The sequence below is a fragment of the Lasioglossum baleicum genome, chromosome 1, assembly GCF_051020765.1.
Source record: "Lasioglossum baleicum chromosome 1, iyLasBale1, whole genome shotgun sequence".
In the NCBI taxonomy this organism is placed as follows: Eukaryota; Metazoa; Arthropoda; class Insecta; order Hymenoptera; family Halictidae; genus Lasioglossum; species Lasioglossum baleicum.
Window position 1 is genome coordinate 16,234,478 of NC_134929.1, and position 25,749 is coordinate 16,260,226.

The 25,749-nt window shown below is 35.6% G+C and overlaps 2 protein-coding genes across 2 annotated transcripts in view; both read left to right on the top strand.

Moving 5' to 3' along the window:
• The first annotated feature begins 132 nt into the window (after positions 1–132).
• Positions 133–3,648, top strand: LOC143210083 (uncharacterized). The gene is made up of 7 exons (XM_076426571.1): positions 133–324; positions 409–679; positions 838–1,019; positions 2,628–2,738; positions 2,835–2,931; positions 3,094–3,208; positions 3,277–3,648. Exons 2-7 carry the CDS (start codon positions 411–413, stop codon positions 3,466–3,468), a joined length of 966 nt encoding a protein of 321 aa, XP_076282686.1. The 5' UTR covers positions 133–324; positions 409–410; the 3' UTR covers positions 3,469–3,648.
• Positions 3,649–4,336: 688 nt separating this feature from the next.
• Positions 4,337–25,749, top strand: part of Pino (protein pinocchio) — a 100,975-nt gene continuing 79,562 nt past the window's right edge. The window contains exons 1-2 of the mRNA XM_076426420.1: positions 4,337–4,491; positions 7,738–7,906. Of these exons, the coding sequence (XP_076282535.1) occupies positions 7,783–7,906 (124 nt within the window). The 5' untranslated portion in view covers positions 4,337–4,491; positions 7,738–7,782. The remainder of the gene's footprint in view (positions 4,492–7,737; positions 7,907–25,749) is intronic.

Below are 25,749 nucleotides of genomic sequence, written 5' to 3' on the forward strand. Positions count from 1 at the left end.
TCTTTTTTGAAAAATCAAATCATAACACATTTTGCGAAATTAGGCGGGGTGACCAAGGTACCCCATCATTTTAGCCTAACTTTGTACGTTACTGTTGCTTTCGCGCATGCGCGTGGAAAGCGGCACAATATACCATCACTGCCTGCTCTATAGAGAGAGCAAGAGAGCAGAGAGCAGCAGAGAGTGTAGCTTGAAATTGAAAGAGTGTTCCTCAGTGTTCCTTTCGTTTTGTCGCGAGATTCAGTTATTTTCGTTTTTAAATGCTGCGCCTTTACATGCAAATTTTTTCATTTTTTTTATTGTACTTATTTAGGTAACAATCAGGTAATTTTTTTCTGTCGTTGCATCCAAACATTATGCGTACATAACCTTAAAAAGTGGTTGAGATAATTCACTAAATTACTACAGAAATGAAACCAAATTCATCGTCCCGATACGACGATGCTACTGAGAAGATGCTACGGAGACAAGAATGGAAGCGGGATCAAGAACGACAACGGCAGCATGAAAGGTTAAAACAAAGGAAGATTTACGAGTACGAAATTCAACGCGCCCGTGAAAAAGGTTTGAAACCTCCGAAACCTCCAAATCGCAGTAAGAGCCGAAGTAAATCTCCACGAAGTCGACCTAGAAGACCTTGTAGTTCTAGCTCAACAAATACTCCAATTCTCTCTGACAGGTGAATAAAACTTAATGAAAATCCATTATAGGAAACAGAATGCAGAACTACTCTTTTCTTACAACACAATAAAACAAGAGTCTAAAATTTACTCTATACTTTATTTTTCTATATAACATTAACATGTAGATATTAAAAATTGGTTTGTTGTATTTCAGACTGGAATCAGCAGATGGAACAGGAGCATTATTTAAAGGAACCAGAGGCACAAAGGTCAGTGTAGCTGAGCTACACAGGATTAAAGTAGATATTCACCGAAATATTCCTGGAAAATCAACTGACTCAGATCTTCAGCGGGATATTATCAATCCTGAAGATGTAGTAGTCAAAAGAAGAGCGGGTAATTTATTGTTTGCATACTACGACATTTTAACAACTTTCTTAGTTATTCAATGAAGATATCAAATGGAAAATAACATCGTTGCTGAAGATAAATGTTTCTAGAACCACCTAGAAGTCACAATTGGGTAATTGAACTTTGTGTAGGGTATCTCCATTCCCACGTAAAAATTAAATTTATTGTTATTCTTATATTAGTATCCAATTTTTAATTTGTTTACATTATTTCTTGCAATATTTTATTGAGCTATAGATAAATATATCAACATGACTACGTCATGATTAGCATCACTTGAAGATGGGAGAATTTTGTCCGACAACTTTTACAACTATGAAGATTATGGATTTCAATATGCTAATGTGTCATCCATGATATTCAAGAATTTAAACAAGGGTGTTTTTAATTGACAAAGTGAATAACAGTTTTAATTTATCCAGGATATAGGAAATTTGGAATACAACGTTGGATCACAGTCGCGATCAAGTAATGTGCAATACGTAAGCACAATATTTTTTATTTAGAGTGTTTAATGTTTTGCTTCGCATATCCTTTGCTTGTCTTTGTAATTTGCTTTTTTAATTATGGTTTCGCACAAAGAATTATGCTTCAGCTGTATTAACAACACAGGTTTTGTTGGTAAAATCTAATTTTCCGAAGAATAGTATAGATCCTATAAATCTATACGTACGCGTTTCGTGTATCCTCTTCATGTTCTGGTGTAGGAATGTGTGCATGATGTTTAATGTATAGCGCTTTTAACTTCTTAAAAATACTTCATTTGCTACAATAGCAACAACGTGAAGATCTACTATGAAGACTTTTTACATTGCAAAATACTTCAACTGAAGTGGCAGAAATGAATATCTATCTTTTTACACTTTTGTATAATATTTCAGTCTTAGTTTTTCGAATCTTTTCCTTTAACACTAGACCTACTGAGCCTTAAAAGTAACTGGTACATGTTCCCTTATCAAAATAACAAGATCGATTCTAGTTAGACTTTGTGCGGCCCTATTGTAATACGTGCTCTACTAAAGATCTATACAACCATTCCTTACGAAATCATTTTTATTACTTCAATAATTGTAAAATAAAAAATCTGGAACCAGTCATTTAGATTGGTGGTGGTAGGTTTAGTGTTAATATTAAACAGTTTCGATTTTTTATGATTGAAACAAAAACATGTATATAAATTGGTGGTTTCATCAATACGGAAGATTTGTTAATCATCCTTCAAGATATAATTCATCTTGGAAGGTTTAACTATTTAGAAAATGTATCAGAGACAGTTTGTTCCATTTTTTAAAATTTGATTGGGAAAAAATGGTATTATTTTCTAAATTGGTTTTGTATTGGATAAATGTCTCAAAATTTAGGAATTTAAAAAATAATTTAACTTTATGACTAGTTTGCAAAGTAAAAAAGATGTAAATAGATAAAGCACTCAATATGGTTTGTATAAAGAAAATATTGAAGAGGAATTAATTAATATTGTAAATATTCAAATGTGAGTTGTTTTTTACACTTTTCATAGCTGCTGGTATTGCTTAACTGCTTATTTCATATACAGATACTGAAATTGTTTTTTTCATTAATTTGTCATTATAGGGGAAGGATTGAAACCAATATTTGAGAGGGAAGAAATCAAAGGAGTAATCACTAAAACAGACGAAGTTGAAGACCCTCTTACTGTTGTAACTGTAAATAATGACACTTCGGGTATGATTATTGAAGAATTAAAAATTACATATTTTGTACTTCATTGTTATTGGACTGCGATTTCCATTTTACAAGTGTATAATTTTTAATTTTTAGAAGGCAAGTTGAAAACGTTTAAAAAACGCTCGATGTCTTTGAGTCCAATCAGAAACCGAAGTCACAGTCCTCGACATACATTGTCTCGTCATTTCAGGTTCGTGCCTGTATTGGCAATGTTTCTTTGTGAGAAAACAAAGTTGCTACGATTAGTGTCAATTAACTATTATTAGACATTTTATTTAGTTATAAGATAAGATAAGATTCGACAATTTTTTAGTATGGATATTAAAATATTTAATAAATAAATACTGTTTAGGAATGAGAGATCTTATCGAAACTGTCGAGATAGGAGGGAAAGAGATAGATCCAAGGAACAAAGAGTTTCTACACCACATTATATTGAACACATTCCTGTTCCTATTTATTATAGCGTATGTATACTAGTGATGATAAACATTTTCCAATTTATTTGACACAATACTAATTCATTATATTTCAGCATTTCCCGCCAAGACCAATAATGATGACACCTTTCATGCCAATTCGTGGGCAAGTTCCGCTAGGAAATAATAGGTACTCTCCTATGATGGGACCACTACAACCAGATTTCTCACCGAGATTTATTTATCCAGACGTACATAGATTACGTACACCCTTCCATCGTGGTCGTTACAGGTCCAATAATTTTTAAATAAGATTCTATGAACAGATTTCTATTATTATTATTTTGGATTGTTCACATCATTCACATAATTGTGAATATAGACATAAGGAAAGGGGAAAGTGTGTGTTTCGCGTGATGATAATTACTGGACACGAGTTTTGTATTGATTGATAATTGCAAATGAATAAATGTAATGATATTTAAAAAGTTTGGTGTAATTATTTAATTTATGTACGAAAGTATTAATAGTATTCCTTCAAATATTAATCTCTATTTTTATATTTTACATGTAGACTCAGGATATTACGAAAAATAAAATTGATCTACACCAATTATAAGAAACAGCAGTTAAATACATCGATTCCCTTAATAATTCTAATAAATTGCAAATTAATAAACCACAATATATTTGTCTCAAATTGCTAAAATGTGTTCAGTGTTCTGTATATGTATATTTTACCTATCCATTTTTATCATAATGCATCAAAATTCTTTGTAACCATTTATTCCGTACGACGTGCATGACCTTGTGTACTAGCAAAATAAAGTTCAGGAACCGTTTCGCAGATGCTTTTGTTCATTTCCAGTGAACCATAAATTCTAAGAAGTTCGAAGTACATACGTGAAAATCATAATTTCAGATCAGAAGGGAAGGGAGAGCCTCGGAGGCGTGTCTATGGGCAAGGATTGCTGTTCTTTCAGACCCGTAATTTAATCTCCGGTTTTTGCTATACTTCTGACACAAAGGCGATAAATCGAATATTTTCGAAAGCCGGTCGCATTCGTTAAAATTCATCGCGAAGAACACGCTCGAACACATTATGACCGTCCGTGAGAGATAGATTTTTTGCTTTGAGAATAGAAGCAAGAGTGTCTGCGACAAATTTCCCACGTGATAGTGCGTTAAGTGTTAGTCGACCATCGGCCACCGGTACGTACGGGTTGTAAAGGCATGCATCCTGTCTTCCAACGCGGAATTGTTCGAAAAATCAGTGTCGGCGGATCGTGAAGTTCACAAAAAGTTGTCAGCTTACGGGAATTATAAAACAGGTACGAATTTCATCTTGATATTAACAAACAAATCTTAAATCATTTAATTCATTAAATATCAATTATTTCTTCGAATAATGAAGGCACTTAATTTTACGATATTAAAGTATCAATGTGATTAGTAATCACTGATTACAAATTTCTTTGGTATACATTATAAATTAAAAAAATACTCATTCGATTGTTTGAGGTTTTCGGGAATTAATTATTCGTAGTTTTAAATAGTTCTAATAATATCTAGACGTAGTATTAGAATGTAACTGTGTTCGAAAAATATTTTCAAATTCAACGGTTAATTATTTTTTCCCGACGCAAACTTCACGGAGTGCTCGCTAAACAGTTGTTCGTTGCGAAGTTGATCCGTTTTACCGAGTACACTACAATATGCATAATGGATAACGATCTTCCAATTGATACTGGATTGTAGAATGTCTTTAATATTGTCCCATATTCTTGTCTACTATCTATATTCAGCGTAAGCATTTTCTGTGATGCGTAGTATCTGTAGTCATTACCTGCGTGTGTCATTCAATATGTCCACTATAGCATAGATTCTCGAAAGCATTAGCGTTAATTGACCCTTATGGCTTAAACGGTTCGGATAATTTAGTACATTATTCGAAATTTCGTCTTCGGAAATGAGAGATTCACGATATCCAACCACCGAGTCGATTAAGATGAATGCAACATATGTTATATTTAAAAAAAGTATTAGATATTAGAAATCTTATGAAAAGTAAAGAATCTGCCATCGCAAATATAGAATGAATATAAAAAAAAATACATTTTATGATTATTAGACTGCGGATCTTTGTGCATTTATAACAAAATTGAGTAGATGAAATACAAATTTCATTTTGAAAAATTTTTAAAATTGAACATGTCGATATATAATTGTTGTTTCTGTTTCTTGCAATCGACGCAAACAATTTTTATTTTGCATAAGGATCCACAGTCTAATGATAATGAAGTGGTACTTAGAGTTTGGTCTTCAATGAATTTCAACTTGTACCATTCCCAAGTAGCCACGTACGTCCCTAAAACGTACGGTTCACGTCCAAACGTCCTACGTCCATTCTGCGTACGTTTTAGGGACGTACGTGGCTACTTGTGGCTACTTGGGTTTGCTTTACAATACCCGGTATTTTTGATTAATTTGTGTAACAAATAAAGTCTGCGATGTACGATACATATTTGAACTTGCAACCACACGTGACCCTGGTACAAAACGTTTTTAGCACAGTTCGAAGCAGCAATATGTACTCGTAACATTAAAACATCGCGGAAGTTAATTGCAATAATACAGGATATTTTCAAAATGCACTTACTAAATGTCTGCTACACTATTCGTACAAATTATATTTGATAAAATTCGACGTATCTCGAGTGTGCAAATATCCGCAGCCTAATCGCGTACATATTAAGACAAAGAGCCTTGACGATGGGTGTCAAGTTACGTACGAAATAGATTGATGTAGTTCCGAACTCCGAACATACATTTTTGTCCGGCTGGTTCGAAACAGTTTTGCGTGCGTCTCTCAAGACCTGTCATCTTTTTCTCCATGTCTCTACTGTTTTCTTCTCGAAGGGTTCCACGAACTCTTCCAACAAAACCATATTTTCGTGTCGGGAGTCGGGATTGGAAGTGTGCGAGCTTAGATCATGATGTATACACTACTGAGCAAAAGAAAGAAGCACCCAGTATAATTATAAGATATAATGACAAAAAATATCTTTATGTAGAAATTGATGATTGCATTTAAAGTATTAGGTACTCCGCAATAACACATATTCTCAGAGCTATTCAATTAAACTGCAGAATCCTTTTTCAAAACTTTCTGTGTTTTTATTTGATTTTTACGCTTTTCTATTAAATATGGCCGGATGCTTCTTTCTTTTGCACAGTAGTGTATATGTATGGTCTAACAATAAGTCTAAGGGTCTAAGTGTGCGAGAATCCGAGAATGTTCCCGACCTGGCCCGCGGATTAACCACGGCCACGGTTACTGCGACTATGAGACACGCGTGCACTGTCAATGCCAATAGATGTTTGTAAACGATGCTGCTGTCCTATTTAACGGTCGTTTCGTGTTGCGAATGCCCGCGAGGGTGCAGTTCGCTCCAGTTTGACGGTTCTTTTTGTCTTTGTAACACTTTCGAAACGGTCTACGCGGCAACGAGCCTCGGCCATGGAATTTCGAGGTAAGTTTACGGTAATTTGCCCACTTTAGAAATTTTGCCAGATGAAAAAAGGATTTCTTTGTGTCCGATCGGGCTTTATCTACTACGCGATTTGTTCGAAAGTTCGTTACGTGGTTTAATCGTCGTATTATTAGCTATGCAAATCATGTATGCTCGTGGAATGTGACATAATTCCTCGGACAAACAGATGTACAATGTACACTTCTGGATCGAGCTTGATCGAACTCGTAATATCGATTGGACCCGTGAGTAGATTTCTGCCGTGATCGCTTAAAAGTTGTATTAATAGAATAACATTCGATCAGACAATAGGAGAAAGTGTTCAATAAAATAGAACCTTGCTCTGTGAAATGACCTCGTGTTATTATTCATCATATATATGCATAAATCAGAGCTTAGGGTATTATTTGAAAGCGTACCCTTATAATATATAGGAATGTTTTGCCATGGCAACCGAGGTGAACGTCTTTGCACCATATTACTATGAATGCTAATGAAATGAACCAGCCGCATTATTTAACCCCCCCGCAACCTGTTGCATCTTCGCGGAGTGAAGTGTTTGATACTTAGCTGGTCGAACTGATACGAATGATAAAAGAAGAATATGATTTACTGTAATATACAGTTACGCACATAACATTCATAAAAAAGTTATTCTGATTTAAAGTGTGTATGATCAATAAATTATGTGCGTAACTGTAGATGCACCATATAAAATGATTATTTTATTTATTTGATGAATAAACGAGTTGAGACGCACGCGGTAGCTCCTGAAATTGAAAATCAACCGGTAGCTTGACACTGTCGATAACGTATTTGATTATCGTAATATAGTATGTGCGCAATGCACGGGCGAAGAATAATTTAGCATAATTCGTAAACTCAGGTGGTTTCTTTATCTTGTCAAAGAGTGAGCAATGACACAAGTAACGCTAGTGATTATTATACAACAAGTTCCGCGATATTCCTCGTTTAGTGATATTGATCTACACTTTGAGGAAGCGAACCGTGCATATCAAAATTTTATTTCTTTTTTTCTTGAAGTTTTGACAGGTGCCGAAGATCGACTCGCCAGACATTTCGAGCACCATGGAGAGTACGTTGACGGAGTTCGAGGAAAGTTTGTCCTTCGACATCGATGACCCGGACTTCGCTCCCACGAATCCTTCCGCCATTGCTCATAATGTCCTGCGCTATGTGCAATTTCCCGACAGTGAGTACATTCACTCCGTACGCTTTATTTTCAATGAGTCGCAGAATTTTCGCTATACCGGGTAGCCAGATGTTAATCTCATCGACACCCACTTTCCGCCCTTTTCGCCGCCATCTTAACATTATAGGTTTACGGGACCAGTCAAAATGACGGGTTCTAATATTCTTAATTTGCGATTATTAAGATTGTAAAGATGCTTCCCTGAGGAATTATTTTCCAAATTTATTTTTTGGGGTATATACTATTGGAAAAATGGCCAAAAATTTGGTTAGACACATTCTTGTTATGTTTATAAAATAATGTGAAATAGCTATTTCTAGATCTCCGTAAATCTAGTTCTTCTATATAAAATTGCATTTTGTTGAGCGATGGTTATTACTAGACTGCGGATGTTTATGCAGTTTTCAATTTCTGTAGACAAATTTTAAGAAAGTGGTACCAAATAAAATTCTATTTTCATTGGTAATTGGCAAAATATATAAGAATCGTACTGAATTATGTTGAATTTAATACTCCAGCAGTTTTTGAAAATTTTTAAAAGCCATAAATGCATAAGGATTCGCAGTCTAGTTATTACATACACAATATTTCAAACTGAACAGGAGTCACTTTTTCGAGAATTAATGAAATAATCTGTTGAGTCATTCGGTTCTGTTAGTGATATTTTGTGATCGAGAGGAACAATCATTTTTGAATGGAATAGTAGGACACTCATCCAGTTATTTTCTACGAATTGGTGGCCGCACTAATTTTAGATCAGTTTTGAAGATTTACAATTCTAGACAGGGTAACGCAACGTTGTGTCTCTGCCACAATGGGTTAGGTGTATCATGTGTTCGCATATATTTTTATTAGTTTATCCTTCTTTTTTGAACGGTTTCCGTGAAGCAAGCAGTAGAGAATTTTACACGGACTTCGATCGATAAAGAACCTGAAATTATAAGATCAGACTCGTTCCTCGGTTAATGTTATTTTTAACTATAGTCAACTTGCACGTTGAAGCAAGTTCTGAAGAAACAAGTATTTAGATTCGTTTAAAAATTCAGAGGGAATCGCGGTGCAAAAACTGCATCAGATTAAAGTCCTTTCTTCGCGAGGCTTACTACATGGTCCGAAATAAAGCAAAATAAATGTAATGTATAAAAATAACAATAATGTATTTTGCTTTTCATAATTTTTTCTCAATGTTTACGAAACAATCTACATATAATAATTACAATTCTGGAATATGAATATCGAACATAATGTACAATTTAATGTTATTTTTCTAATTTCATTTTAGAGTCGTTATAAATATTCAAACGGAATGTCACAAAAAAAGTAATATTTCAAGTTTTATTATAAATAAACTGTGTTATGAAACGCTAAAAAGTTGCCGACTAAATGTGGCATTACTTTCATCTCCGTGTAGTTGCACTTTGATCGAGAAAATGGGAGCTGACTATGAATAATAGATCAGAAGAATATTGACTTGATCACGTTGCCAATGACGTTCGTGTATCGTGGCTTTTCATTTGTTTGATGTACTCGACGAAATTGCGGAAAAATCATGAGAATGCGTGTATGCTGAGTCGGATGATTTTTCGAACTCTATACGAGGACATCGTGCAGTCCGAAAGCTTATCGTATTGCTAACTGCCAGCTGACATTTTATCACGTATGAAACGATCTTATTACGTTGGGCCACACACACCTCTTGACCCAGCATTGACGTCACAATCTTTCTAATTCCTAATCACTTTTTTATTGGCATAGCATCTTCACGGCTTCAAACGGCCTACATACACTTGTCTTTTATCTAATGATAAATATTATTATTAGACGAAATGAAATAATAAATATTATTATTACTCAAAATTAAACTTCGTTTCATGACTTTCATCAAATTCGAAATAAAAATCAATTTTTAAACGCAAATGCTAACCTCTGCAAATACTTTTTTACTCTATTGAAAGCTCCAGTAGGTTACGAATAAAATACAGCGTAAGTCACCTAACGTTGCCACTTCAAATATCTTTGTTGTTTTTAAAGATACGTCAAATGTTTGAAGGACAAAGTTGAATGGTTCAGTGGGGCTCACATGATACCAAAAACATTTTTGTTTTTGTGTGATTTTTTTTAGAGATATCAAGGTCACCTTTTTTTAAACAAGTACAATGATAGTCCCTTTCATTAGGAATTAAGTGACTATAATTACCCATGCACGTATAAACTTTCTACGTAGCTCCTAGTCTGTATAACAAACACAGAACATTTTTATTTTGCATTAACTTTGAATTAAATTTTGAATTAAAAATGCGCAGTCTACTCGTTAATCACTCACTAATTTTCGAAGACCCCCTTATTTGTAGACTTCATAGTTAGGCTTTAAAACAAACAAAGATATTTGAGGTGGCAACGTTAGGTGACTCACCCTGTATAGAAATAGTTTATGCGAACCTGTTTCCAATCTCTTTTACAATTAATATTTGAACCTTTCATTATTCAAATTTTCTAAACGCGTAATCTCAAGGTTGGATTGACTATATTTTGTTTATATTATTTTAATATTCTACCACCCTAAGCTAATATAATCATCATTAATGTATAAAAGCACCAATATACTTAAAATCGAGTGGACGACGACGCGATGTATGAGTTTAGTGAAACATGTCGTTGAAGGCTGTCTTTTTCTATAGCTAAGGGTATTGCACATCTGCAGCATCACCCCCCGCGCACAATACTAATTGATTCACACTTATCTTCTAATATGACGAGACAACCGTAATTACATATCCGATAAATTCACATTTTATGAACTGTTTACTTGTAGTCAATTACAGCTGATACACTATCTAATCGCTGCGAAATGACTAATCGAAATGGATCGGTACACACATAATCATAGAATCATGTCTACACATGGAACCGCTATGTTTTCACGGGTCCCATGGAAATCACCGACTCGGATTTCTCCGACACGGTTTTCACCGACAACATTTCACCGACTCTACATTTGCTCGACAATAGCTTTGGCCGACAACGCCTTTAACCGACAACGAATTTCATCGACAACGATTTTGACCGTCAACGAATTTGATCTACAACAACTCAAGACGACCACAGTATGTATTACCATTCAGTATTATCATATGTAGGGTGCATTCCGATTCACGCATGATGCGCATACACTGTATAGTGTATGCATAGAGACTCCTATACTACACTATACAGTGTATGCGCATCATGCGTGAATCGGAATGGACCCGTATTATCATACAATATTATCATACTGTGTCTCAATAAGTCGTTGTGGATGAAATTCGTTGTCGGTTAAAGGCGTTATCGGCCAAAGCTATTGTCGGTCACATCTGGAGTCGGTGAAATGTTGTCGGTGAAAATCGTGTCGGAGAAATCTGTGTCGATGATTTCCATGGGACCCGTTTTCACATGCATTGATAACTCTGGATACAAGTCAATCAAAATAAACAACAATAATTATTTTATAAAATGATATTCCATAACGAATTAGACTTCCCATAATTCTAATAACCTTCTAGGAGTTCTAATGGACAACGCGAACGTTGCACCTCACGCACCATTAGTGCAACTCGTGATCTTGACCTCTGCAATAGGTGGTAAGGACTCAATTGGAGGGTTGTGTGCACTGTGATCAACAGATTCCTTTTGCATATTCACGACGAGGATTGCCGAGGATCATTTACATTCTACCGAACCGATTCTTATCGCTTCTGGTTAGATAGCACGCGACCCAATAGATAAGACTCAACTGAAGGGTTGCGTACACATGATTCGAATTGGTGTTACCGCTCATGGTTAGACAATGTACGATCCAGGCAGCAGAAGTCAACTGGAGGATTGTGTACACTTTACTTAACTGATTCTTACCGCTTATGACTGGACATCATATGATCTAAACGGTACGAACCAACTGAAGGGTTTCGCACACACCACTCTCATTAATCTTCGCCGTTTATGGCTAGATCGTATGCGGTTCAAACAGCAAAAGTCAACTGGGGGATTATGTGCAATCTACTTAACTGGTTCGTACCGCTGTTAGTTGGCAGAACGAGTTGATCGAACGGCGAAAGTCGAGTAGGGGGTTGCAAACACCCTACTTACCACTAGACCAGCGGTTTCCAACCTTTATGCTACTTGGACTCCTCGAAAAGAAATTACTTTTTATTTTCTTAATATATATGTAATATAGATACGTTTCAAAAATGGTTAAATTTTATTTATTTGTATTGTAGATCTTATGGCAATAGTCCGTGCCTCCCGGGTTGGAAACCGCTGCACTAGAACTAACAGTATTGTATCTACTGTTTGTATCGAAGAGGTTAACGTTTTTGGAAGGATCAAACGTTTCTGCTCGATTGTTTACTGGTTCGGGACCGCTCGGCTGTTCAGCCAGCTGTAGTCCCCGTTGTTCTTGGGCACCATGTGCAAGGAACTGATCTCTCTTATTTGATTTTTTACGCTTTTCTATTAACACTTTACCTACCGGAAGCCTATTAAGAGGATTCTCAATAATTGTGCTGTACCAAAAGAAAGCATAGAAATTTTCTTTTACATTGCAATCTTAAATGAAACTATTAAATGACGTTATTGAGGGTGACTTGTTAGTTCACAATGAAAATTACTGTTGCTATTGAAGGTTCCATTAAAAAGTGATTAGCCACGTAGCACAGACTTTTCAAAATTATCCAATAATCACCGGTCGGTAATGTGTTAAATAAGGCCGGGCGTTTCTTTCTTTTGCACAGTGGTGTATGTATGTGAATCATGCGAGCGAGACTCGGGAAGGCTGGTCATCTTGGCCTGCGTCTCTATTATTATATTAACAGCGAAACATGCGCAGTCCGCAAAGCGGGAACACGATCTACAGACAAAATTGGATCCACGTGGATATCAGCTTTCTTCTTGAGAAATCAGTCCTCAGGCGGTGTTCCATTCTGAGTAGACGATCGCGCGCCGTGTCTGGCGCGTGCACTAATCGCTTAGATAATGATTCCCTCATTGTTCAGCCACCGGGTGGATCCCGTTGCACATCGTGTGTCCAGTGACAGTGACCTGTCGCATACGGACGCGTCATTAATTCCCGCCTTCTTTTATCGACGATCGCCACCACATCTTTTATCGCTGAACGTCGAATTCATCGTCCGACTGCCATAGTTTCTTTTTTATGCTTTGCTAAGAGAACTCGTTACACAACAAAACCCGAATGACTCGCCGCTGATGGGAGATCTGTTATATTTTTTTATCTTGATCGACTAAAAGTAGAGATTTATTGAGGAAAAATATACATTCAAATGTATGATGATTTAACGAGTGCAAAGACAAAGTTATGGGGGACATCTCTTTTATTTATTTTTTCTTCGTTCTTGATCGACTAAAACTAGAGATTTATTGAGGAAAAATATACACACAAATGCTTGATGAATTAACGAGTCCAAAGACAAAGCTATATGGAGGAAATCTTTTGACTAATACTTTTAGACATGAGATCGTAAATATGCAAGCTCGCGTAAAGTCCGCCTGTGGTGACTCGTGCGTGAATGTTTATGCAAATTCAGACCTTTCAAGACTGTTTTATGGACACCGGAGTGAAACGAAAATGTAGTTTTTATGTTGGAGATTTTGAATGGTCGTTTGAGTGGTTCAGTCAATTGTATTTTTATTAAGGATGTTGCATTACAGATAGCTCAGTATACAAAGATTAGTATGTGCTTCCAGTTTTTCAGCAACTGCTGACTAAACAAATCTATGAAAATTATTAAATTAAAATTCATATAATCCCAGGCTTTTCGATTCGTTGAAAATAGAATCAATTAACTCGAAAAAATTATTCTTCCTTGTTTCCTTGTTGGTACAAATTAAAACAATGATCAATATTTAATTCCTAGAAAAGGAGCTAACCCAGTACTAGTTTTTCATTTAATTTCAATTTTTTTCAAATCAATCTATGCATCGGAGACAAGAAGTATAATCGTCAACTTTTATACTCTTGCAATTTGCATTTTGTATTATGCATTGCATTATGCATTGTGACATCTCACCATCTAGCAGCATAAAAAATCAGTGTGATTCTATGAATAATTTATCACCAACGTAAGAAAGGTCAATGTTTTCATGTCGAAGAAGACTATATGTATAGAGCATTCTTCAATAAAAGTGAGAATGAATGAATATCTGTTTACGCAAATTAAATTGTTGCGGGGTTTGAAATTTCCCGCGATATTTTTTCACGCTGCAGAAAACTTCATTACCAACACTGTCATTTCCGCGGAAATCTGCTAGATGGAGACAAGAGTACTGTCAAGTAAAATAATTACACTGTCCAACAGCCAAAAAGTATTTCGATTCCCACTATGCGATTCTTGTAGAGTTTTCCGCGCTGATTCCGAATCTGGTTTTAATTTTTTTCCTATACGTCCAGTTTTTGAGAAAATGGAGTTAAAGAAAAAGACATATTTTTCAACTTTAAACAAATATTGCGATGTTATTATAAAAGATATTGAATTGTTCTTTACAGCAAAAGATTCTGTAGACTTGCCCGAATACAGTGATATCCAATATTAATACATTATGATTGTTTAAACATGTTTAAACAATGATTAAAGACGGAGATGCACCACTTTTGCACCAATTTTTGCGGATATTTTCGAATTTATCTCAAAAAATATGGGTCCAGGGAAAAATTGAACCATACCACGCGAAAGAGCAGACTTTTATCTTGAGAAACCCCCCTGTGAAGTTTGCATGGTCGACGTTTTTTTCGAACCAGAAAGCAAAATATCTTCGCGCGACATGAGTTTCCGCCAGTGGCGCTCGGGACGGGATACAGCGCAGCGACGCGATACGGAGCGGCGAACGACCGTTCTGGTGGTGAGCGCCACTGGTGACAACTCATGTCGGGCGAAGATATTTTGCTTTCTGGTTCGAAGAAAACGTCGACCATGCAAACTTCACAGGGGGGTTTCTCAAGATAAAAGTCTGCTCTTTCGCGTGGTATAGTTCAATTTTTCGCTGGACCCTTATTTTTTGAGATAAATTCGAAAATATCCGCAAAAATTGGTGCAAAAGTGATGCATCTCCGTCTTTAATCATTGTTTAAACATGTTTAAACAATCATAATGTATTAATATTGGATATCACTGTATTCGGAAAAGTCTACAGAATCTTTTGCTGTAAAGAACAATTCAATATCTTTTATAATAACATCGCAATATTTGTTTAAAGTTGAAAAATATGTCTTTTTTTTAAACTCCATTTTCTCAAAAACTGGACGTATAGGAAAAAAATTAAAACCAGATTCGGAATCAGCGCGGAAAACTCTACAAGAATCGCATAGTGGGAATCGAAATACTTTTAAAAAGTTGAAATTTGTTGGACAGTGTTATTTATTCTCGTTTCTTTCCTTCTCTCTGGATACTCTATTTTAGCAAAACTGATAGAAACATTTACAGGAAACTAAAGGAAATTTAAATTTTTCTGCGATTTCTATCGTACCACAGACAAGCACTATACCGGGTCTACGATTATACATTTGCGCCACTAGAAATAACAATAAATAACGTGATGTAGTTACATAAACAAATAGAACGAACTCGCATACGAAACATACTCGTGAGTATTACGAAACGAGACACGAGTACATTTTACGAATTCGAAAGTGAAACACAATTTAAGCAACAATAGCAATTTAAATTCCAGATGGGTCAATTAACGTTCCAAAGCACAACAGATACGTAGCTGTTTGATCACTTTCGGCAGATTATAAAGATTACCTTTCGTTACGTAATTTATCGCATAGAATTGTTTAATAAATAAACGTGACTCAACCTTGTTTCAAAAATATTTTTGCCGAGGGAATGGCGAAAGAATTCCAAGGATTCTTTCAAGGAAATTCGCACAATCTTCCACACATCTTTTGGTAAATTCCACATTATTTTGCTATTTTCGCTTGTAAGAAATGTAAAAAATTGAGAAAATAAGGACTTTCTCCATTAAACAAACAAAACGAGTGAATAATTTTTTTTTCTTTCAAAGTTTCCTTGTCCATAAACATCGATTTATTTATGAATGGAAAAATATCAATGAAACATACAAGAGGAAATAATAAACGAGCAAATTGTGACTGGGGTTCGTTCTTTTCGAAAATGATATTATAAGTTTCATCTTTCGATGGCGTTAAATTACTATATTTATCATTCGAAGCATATGTTAGATAGAATCGCCTCGTTCCATCCCAAAACAATGTTCTTCCTGCTTTATGACGCGCGCCATGTTATTCTCCTTGCCCCCTTTATCGATAGTTGCAACATGCTTTTGAAATTTTCCATTTGGACCGGTCAGCTAGTTTATCAGGACCCCCTGCGCGCGACAACATGATCTTTAAACTTGTTGCAATCAGGCGATATTGCAAATCGCGACGAGTGCAATAATTCGTAGTTAGACCGTTGACAGCGATGATAGAAATTGACACGACGTGATCCAAACAGCAATTTTATTTTAATATAACTAATGGTAGGGGGTTTATGCAATTAGATTACGTGGTTACACAATATGTTTAACATTAGAACTTGTAGATTAATTAATATCAAACTCATTTCAGAATTATCGAAGTTATTTAAATCGTTTTGAGAGAAATCGTTACATAAATTCAACATTTATTCGATTTTTATTATAGTATCTTAACAGCTGTGTGCCATCAATTTTTAAACTATTATTGGTGTAAAGCATCGAATTACTAAATTGTACAAATGTGTATCTGTGGCTATAAAGTTCATTTATTACCACGCTTATATTAGCTAGCCGAGTTGTCGATGTTGTCGTTGTCGTTGTATGCGTCAAATTCTGTAATCGAATTTTAAATCATTTCCCGATGAGCTAGAGACTTTAAACTTTCAACATAGCTGAGAACTGGATGACAATGCAATATTAAAAAACAAATTTAAAAAAACTGCGCGTCTAGGAGAAAAGAAATTTTAATATTAATCGTTACACCTCGTCGCGCGACGCTCGGTACATGTATAGTCATCACGTTCAGCGATCCCCACTCCGACTCATCCGCACTCCACGCTTTTATTTATAGTCACTAATGCCTAAAAAAATTATTTTCTCCTTTTTAGTGCATTTTAATATAAGCGTGGTTTTTGAAAAGTTTTTTTTATATATTTTTTTTAATGAGAAACTTTTCAAAAAGAAAATATCTTCACTTACACCGTGTTTGTCTGCAGCAACCCTTAAAATTTGAGATCGAAGTGCAAAAAATGATAAAAATCGTCACATAAAATAGTAAAAAGTAAATTTAAGAAAAAACAAGAAAATGTTTGGGTCACTTTGAGAGTTAGTTTAAAATGTTGTCGAAGCTAGAATTCAGGCGGGAGTTTCTCGTGGCGAGATACTGAAGGAGAGGGTTCGCAGAGCATCGAAAAAGAAGAAAGGTTGTCCTCTGCGCAGTGTTTCCGATAAGAATTCGCAACAACAACCTAACTGTTACAGAAATCGCCCCCAGTATCTCGGGAGACTTTGAAGCGGTGCGGAAAGAATTGTGTAAACGCGTCCATTTGTTGAAAGGTCGCGATCGCCTCGTGCCTCCTCTTCCTTAATCAAAATGTAATTATTACTGTCGATTGCCGAGTTAATCGCGACACCAATATTCAGTCTGGCCGAATGGCATATACGACAACTGAAACGACGCACTTTGGATCGTTGGGAATCTCGATCTCCGACGGGCGCGATCGAGAAGGGCAATCGGCCGGATGAATTTAGATCGACGTTAGACGACAATAAACTCAGCCGTTCACTGGTCAAATCGATTAGCTAGCTTTCCAGTTTCTCGACATTTTACTGCTACAGTGCTCTGTACATTAATTCTGAACAATTTACAATAACTTTACATTGTCAAATTAGAAATTACCAGAGTTTTATTTTTTCATAAGAAGTATATGTGTACAAATAAGTTCGGTGCCTTTTGAGCATACTTTTGATCTTTATTTATAGAAAGAAGGAATACACAACCGGAAATTGCTTGTCGAGTTACAACAAGTTTCTCAGCAAGTTATTGTTGTGTTTGACAAGGATTTTCATTCAATAATAATTGCTCTAATTCCTCGCCCTGCAATTCTTTCGGCATTTCACTGCGTGCTCCATCACTGAGATCAAAATTTTCACTACGAAACCTTTGGAACCACTTCTTGCATGTTTTATAGATTAGAGCAGTTTCATCTAACGCGGAACAAATCATTTTCGTAGCCTCAGCAGCATTTTTCCTTGACTCAAATGCAAAAAGGATACAGTGTCGAATGTGCTGTTTTATTAATTAGCGTGAATTTATGTAGTGCGTTTAATAGGGTAAGGTTTTAAAATAAATAAATATAACAAATAAAAATATAAGGCTTTAAAACACCAACGGGAGAAAATTTTAATTTGAAATGTAATCACAATTGAATATATGTAAAAGCACCGAATTTATTTGTACACCTAATCATTCTTTATGATGATCATTTCAGATGAAAAAGTTCCAAGCAAAATGGGAATATAAACAACTAAATGTATTTAGATTAGATGATGTTCAATTGTTTAAGTAATTCTCCGCAGAGACAGATTAGAAAGTAAAGATTAAAAGTGTTTCCAATATTGTTTCATATGATTGACGAAATATTTTTCTCCAGGGCAGAAATGCAATCTAATTTATTGAATTAAAAAAAGCGTCGACACTAAAGGGTCCTACTTCTCACAAAAATGTAAAAATGGAAATGAGAAAAAGGAATTCGCTGTAATCCGAGTTGAAGAAATTTGTCGATCCAGAATTTGTTGTGTCGCGACATTTGTTTTGTTTATTCCAGCTGATGTAACCTGCACTTTGTTCCAGTTTGCACGGTTTCGAAAATGATCATCGTGGCCCCGTGTCCCATTAAAAACGTCGGCCGATATGAATTGTTTACTTTGCGAGTGGTGTGACTTTCGATAAAAATATAATTTCGTTGAAAAACAAGAAAATCGATTTAATGGGTGGCAGGACGTTCGATAATGTTGCAATTAAAGAGCGTTGACTCCGGCGAGGCAATAAAAATCAATAAACATTATTTGACAATTTGTTCTCTTTATAGGAAACGCGGATAAGCGACAAATTAGTATGCAATCAAATTCTAATTAAGAGAAATGCTCTTTTCCGCGATGATAGGTGAATTTCTCATTTTAGAATAGTGCATCGCATACCAGGTGCATTATATGCTAAAGAGTTTCTAATGTTTCCACGAGGTGTGTCGTGCAATTTAAGCGTCGCGCTTATTGCCCAATTAGATCTTCGAAACTTGTCGATGCGCTTTTACTTCTCGCACTATTTCATTACATTGATCGGAATTTCACCGAAGTTTCGACTTTTGACTTTCATCGCAGGCTGGCAGTATGTTCCCGCATGAATCTCATCGTGGAGGATCTACCGTCATGATTAACCAATTAATCGGTGTTGATCAATGACTTTTCTTTCGACACACAATTGCTTATCTTCTTTTCGTCGCGTGCGTACTACTGACGTAAATAGCGTATTATTATTCATAATTAGCGAGGCATTTGTTCTATAACGTCAATATTATGTCGGACAGTGAGATTAGGCGGTCTTCGCCTGATTAATAAAACTTATCATACAGGGTGTCTCAGCTGAAGGCGGTCACCTGAATATCTCCTTTATTTCTAATGACACAGAAAATATTTATGGCATAATTTAAATGGTATCGAAGGAGGAATATCATAGAAGAACAATTTCTTTTGTTCGGTTATTTTTTCATAGTTTTTTCAAGTTTATCGTTATTTTTTTATCGAAAAAACTTTCTTTTTATTCCGTCTTATAGTGGCTGAAAAAATACATTTGAATATGTCTAAGTCATTAAAAACATGGAATTAAAAAAAACAAGTTTTCCCGATAAAGAATAACGATGACCTTGAAAAAGCTATGAAAAAATAACCGTAAAAAAATAGTTCTTCTATGATATTCCTCCTTCGATACCATTTAAATTATGCCAAAAATATCTTTTTGTACCATTAAAAATAAAGGTGATATTTAGGTGGCCTCCTTCAGCTGAGACACCCTGTATACAGGGTGTCAGGGGTTCATGTGAAACATTTTTGCTTATAATCAATATTTTTGGAGATATTCGTTTGTATAGCTTTATAATGTTCACCCTGTATAACATCAACACCAGCTTTTCAAATTCCCTTTAATACGTTAATTTTAATATCACTCGCATTGTCTTACTGATTTGGCTTTGCAACAATTTTGCTCATAGTTAGACTGCCCACTTCGATTGGGAGGTGTCATTTCTAATTTCCCGCTATTTTCTATTTTTGAAGATTTGAGTTATCACTGACTCCGGATTTTTATGCAAAATAAAAAATTTGTGCTACAATTGCAAGGCACAGGAGCTGTATACCAATTTATATTTTTCATGAATAATTTGAATGTAGTGCAAATAATATATTAATACTCTTAAAGTGTTTTAATCAGTTCACTGTTTTAAATTGCATCTACTCATTTTTGTTATAAATGCATAAAATCCGGAGTCTAGTTATCACTCTTCGACACGTGGTTAGTAAAATTGTAAAAAAAACATCTTTTTAATAATTCAAAGTAATACTTTGTAATGGAAGACCTTGTGTATTAATTATCAGCAGTTGAGTCCTGTTTAAGACTTGTGTCCCCACTCTGCCTTCCCCTTCTACGGGAGAGGGAAACTTCTCCCCTCAACTTCGTGCTCCCTCCCCTCATCGGGCAACTCTGGTTACATCCACAAATGTTTGCAAAAAGAGTTGAATATTCAAAACAGAGAAACTATACTTTCTAGCTATCAATGGAATTAGCATTTTAAACGAAGCCAACGTAACGTCGCATGAGATTACATCGAGTTTTTCTTTCCTTTCCTTAAATAAAAAATGTCGCCACGTGACGAACTTTTTAGCGGTCTTGTATTTACTTTGGAATATGGTCATTATTTAATAGAAATCGTGTGCAACCAATTTCGTCGATCCGTGCCAGTTCTGGCCCCTTCTCTATTCAATTGAAATTAGCACGTAACAAGTATGTGAGAACGAGCCATTTCCTTAAACGAAGGAAGTGACCAAGTGCCTAACCTTCCCTCCATCGTGGGTCACAACTTGAATGGAAGCTCGTGAACGTACAATATATTCACGTGATCGGCACGTGCTTCTTCTTTCAGCGAGATGTTTTTGGTTGAACCTATAGCTTGTGAGCCCCAATATTGTGGATGATATTCAGTACATTGTACGCGTACAGCCATGTCAGAATATGTTGACATATTAAAGTATTTGTTTTCTACCAAATGAGAAAAAATAGACGATGCTATCTTTTTGTCCCGGAGCTTATTCACTTGTTTCATCCTTGTGGAGTAATATATTTAGTAGGAGCCTCGAGTATCCGAACTTCTCCACTGTTCCACATACAATATAATTTATTGGAAAAGTTGGTTAAGTCTGACACTGTTTTTATTATCTGAAAATGTTCCACTGGTCCGTTCGGATAATCGAGGCTCTACTGTATCGCGGATTAAACGAGTAGACGCGATCGAAATCGCATGAACATGAAACCATCGTGTAGGTCTTGCATTATTCGAATGCACATGCTCGACACTAGGTACCGAAAGTAAAAATAAACGAACACAGCACTATATTCGAAAAAAGCTTCCCGTTCTTATTTGCGCGGTTTTCCACTTGTATCGCCGAGAAGAATGGAGAAAGAGAGAGAGAGAGAGAGAGAGAGCGTTGTTTTTCGACTGAAAAAAGACGTAGTTTGAATGGTTGCAGATATTTTCGTCGGTTCATTCTGCAAACAGAGTCGTTCTTCTCTGGCCGTACATACATACATATAGCCATATACCGTCGACGTTTTCTTATTTTTGCTTTTCAATGACCAACACGATCCAGCGTCGTGATCCATTGTTAAACACGGTCGAATGATTCTGTGTGTTCGAAACTGTGTGGAAAGTTTGGTGATTTCTAGAAAATGATTTCGGAACGGGTACCAATAATTTACCATCGGTAGACTGCGGATTTTTATGCAATATAACAATTGTTTGCTATTAACTGAACGGAAATATTCATTGAATAAGTAGGCTTTAACATCACTCGAGTTTGCATAACTATCCATTAATGCAGATGTAATAATGATGAGATTGCAGATTCTACGCATTTATTAATGAACAAATAAAATACAAAATGGCGAAGACACTACAAATTTCAGGATACTGTTATACTGTTTTGAACCGATTAAAATGATCGAAAATGATCGATTGACTAGAAAAATGTCTATTTTTTCCATAAAGATCCTCGGTTTCATAATGACTACGACTCAAGGTGTTTTTCAATGTCTGAAAACATGAAACAGGAACCTTCATCTTAATTGTTTCAACACCGGTTTCTATATCTGAAGTAGAGCATCGATGTACTCCCATACGCGGGGTTTAATAACACGCTAATAAATTAAACTTATATTTAGCCGGCAGGCAGCAGGCGCTGTTATAAATAGACACGAGATTCGGCTTAGTTCAGTTTGCCAAACTAATTATGTTTTCGCGAGGATTACCGTGTGAGACAGACTGTGGACTATTTTTCAGGTGACCTCTACAACCTCCATGTTTGGAGAGATCATCTTCCATTCTGCCAGCACTATCAGCGCTTCGCTTTATCATCCCCTTTATCTCCAATACTATTTCTATGATGGAACTATGTACTATCATTACCGGACACTGCTAGGATTTTAAAGACATTTATCTAATCAGCTGTTAATAGGATGGTTCTACTTTTCCGCCGTTACATTTCCACGAATTAAAAGTTTATTCCAAGCACGTTGGCAGTAAGAAGTCCATCTGCAAAATACGCTCATGGCACGTACAATACGGACATACCAAGCCTCTCGCTACGAACGTTTATAGAGTAAACGTTCTTTTTCGTTATTTTTGCAAAGCAGTCCGTGGTCTCATATTTTCATTGAAAAGACCGCGTTGATCGACCTCCCTCCCTCCCTCTCTCTCCCTCTCGCTCGCAACGAATACGATTAGCATCGTAAACAATCTCTGACGTCAGAGATTGTTGCCGCGTATAGTTCACTGAACTGGATTTTCATCGCGTCGCGATCCAGCTCGTGAATTTCATGGACAATTCATTAAGAGACCCGCGATAATACCTATTACTTAGGCGCGCAGATAGCGGAGCAGAGTGCTACATCTTTTTACGAGTTTTTTCGATGAATATGCAGGGACACACGAGTCTCTTCACGTTCCAGGAAAAATATCATATTCTTTAAAATTTAAAATCGTCTGTACAATGGATCCAAAAGCTATTTGTTTCGTCAAAAGCTATTGGAAGACAACAAGTCAGTATTCATTTTAACACTAGGTTTACGAGACCCGTCACACAATGACGGGTTCTAATATTCTTAATTTGCGATTATTAAGATTGTAAAGATGCTTCCCTGAGGAATTATTCACCAAATTTATTTTTTCGGGTATATATACTATTGGAAAAATGGCCAAGAATTTAGATAGACACATTTTTGCTATGTTTATAAAATAATGTGACATAGTTATTTCTAGAGCTCCGTAAAGCTAGAGATAGATTTTAGTTTATTTCGCTTGCCGCAATTCTTGAAAATAAATTCAAACGTGTTTGAAAATTGCTCTTTTCGAGACTGCGGAACTTTATGCAAAATAAAAATTGTTTGCGTCAACTGCAACAAACGAGGCCATATAAAAATTTCTTTCATTTTTTAATAATGTTCATGAGCTGCAATGATATTCTTAAATTGTTTGAATCTGTCTACTGTTCTAAATTGTAACTACTCATTTTTATCATAAATGCATAAAATCCGCAGTCTAGTAATCACTTTTTTATCTAAAATCTATAAGTGCGAACAAAATTATTGAAGAATGATAATTATTTTGAAAAAAGACGTTTATTTGGATGTCTGATTTTAAGACATCAGCTACGAGGAAGAAATCGATCTTTGCAACCGACAAAGTGAAGTACGTATGTACTTATTGATACAGAATGGCGCAGCGTCGCAATCCTCCAAGGCGACGGAATAGTGGTCTCCGCTTCCTGAAAATAGCGTGGCCCTGAAGGATTATCGTCGAGAGTCGATCAACCTGAACTTTTTAGGTGCGTCTAGAAATCGCTATCCGGATACAGCGCTATTGTTCCCTAACGTTAAAGAGAGAGGTAGAGTATCGCACTTGAAAATCTTGTTTGGAATCGGTTCACGGTTCCAGGAACCGGTCGCTGAACGACGCGATGCCGCCGGCGGAAGCTTTTTACAACGTGTTTTTTACGTTTCGGAATTGAAAGGAGCCGAAGAACCAGCGAATTTTGGTTTAACGCAGCGGTTCCCGGAATGTTTTTTTTGTGGCTCCACGAGAAAATGTTTGATTACAGTCTGACCAACGAACACACCGGTCAAGAGCATTGCGGATTTTTATGAACATTAAAGATTGTGTGCTTCGATTGCAAGAAACTGGGACTGTACAGGGTGTTCCGAGAATGTTATATGTAAAAAATTTTTATTTTGATTTATTTAATTTAGATAAATTTAAATTGAATTTTTGCCCAACTCTGTCCGTGGCTTCATTGAGGAGTTATTAGGGAAAAACTAACTCACTTTTTGTATTACTTCCTATTGGATTGGTGAGACAGTAATTTCGGCATTTTAAGGTGAAATGAAACCCAATTTTTCTATTCAAGCAATAAACTTTAATCAGTAAAATGTTTTCCATTATGTTCGATGATCTCTTGCCATCTTTCCGGTAGCTTCATAATTCCGCGATCATAAAATTTCAAAATTTTCCTAAAATTGGGTTTTTTTATTTCACCTTAAAATACCGACATTACTTTCTTGCCAACCCAATATTCTGTGAAACAATTTACCTAGAAATTGATAAGATTTCGTACATGCGATATATCATTCCGTTTCTTAATAAAAGATAATAGTTTTTTGCAACTATTTTTCATTAGTAGCCAAAAGTGTCATTTGAAAAGTACGCGTCCAATAATATATTTACAGTGTGACTTCCACTAATGTTCGGACACTCTTAAAAATATCATAACTTTTTAATATTGGAGTATACGACTTGAAATTTTTTGAGAAGTTAGAACAATTGGTTTGCTACACAACGTGACAAAAAATTTCGAAAAAAACTGCAAGTTGTCGGAATTGCAGAGAAAATACTAAAAGTTGTATTTTTCAATTTTTTTTATGTGGGCTTACATGGAAAATTTAGAAAACACGTTTCGTAGATCTGTATCAATTAAACATATTCGGAAAATTTGATCCAAACCGGTCGATGTTGTAATGAGCTACAAGCGTTTAAAGATGGTAAAAATTGCAGTTTTTCACGATTTTCGGACTCCAACTGCAGTAATTCGAAGGACTCTTACATCTTCCAACCGATTTCTATGAAACTTTCACAGTGCATATACCTAATTGACACAGATCTACAAAACGTATTTTTTAAAATTTCGATATAGGCCCGCATAAAAAAGTTGTAAAATGCAACTTTTAGTATTTTTGCCAAATGCAAATGCCAAACCAGATGCAATTTCTGAAAAAATTTCTTTTTAAATCGCATAGTCCAATATTTAAAAAGTTATGGTGCTTTTAAGAGTGTCCGAATATTAGCGGGAGTCACTGTATGTAAAATTTTGGCGCAATGGAAAAAAAGATGTTTAAATATTTTAGCAATGTTGAGAGCCGTTACTTTTTTTTTAAACCGATTATTATTGTGGTCCACTAATCGCAGCTGTATTCAAACAGGAAAATGTTTAACATTCCA

Bases quoted from the DNA above. Each gene is read 5' to 3' on its own strand.
- LOC143210083 (XM_076426571.1), top strand. From the start codon at position 411: ATGAAACCAAATTCATCGTCCCGATACGACGATGCTACTGAGAAGATG. The intron at 2,739-2,834 runs GTATGATTATTG...TTTAATTTTTAG, and splicing joins TGTAAATAATGACACTTCGG to AAGGCAAGTTGAAAACGTTT. The intron at 3,209-3,276 runs GTATGTATACTA...ATTATATTTCAG, and splicing joins CTGTTCCTATTTATTATAGC to CATTTCCCGCCAAGACCAAT.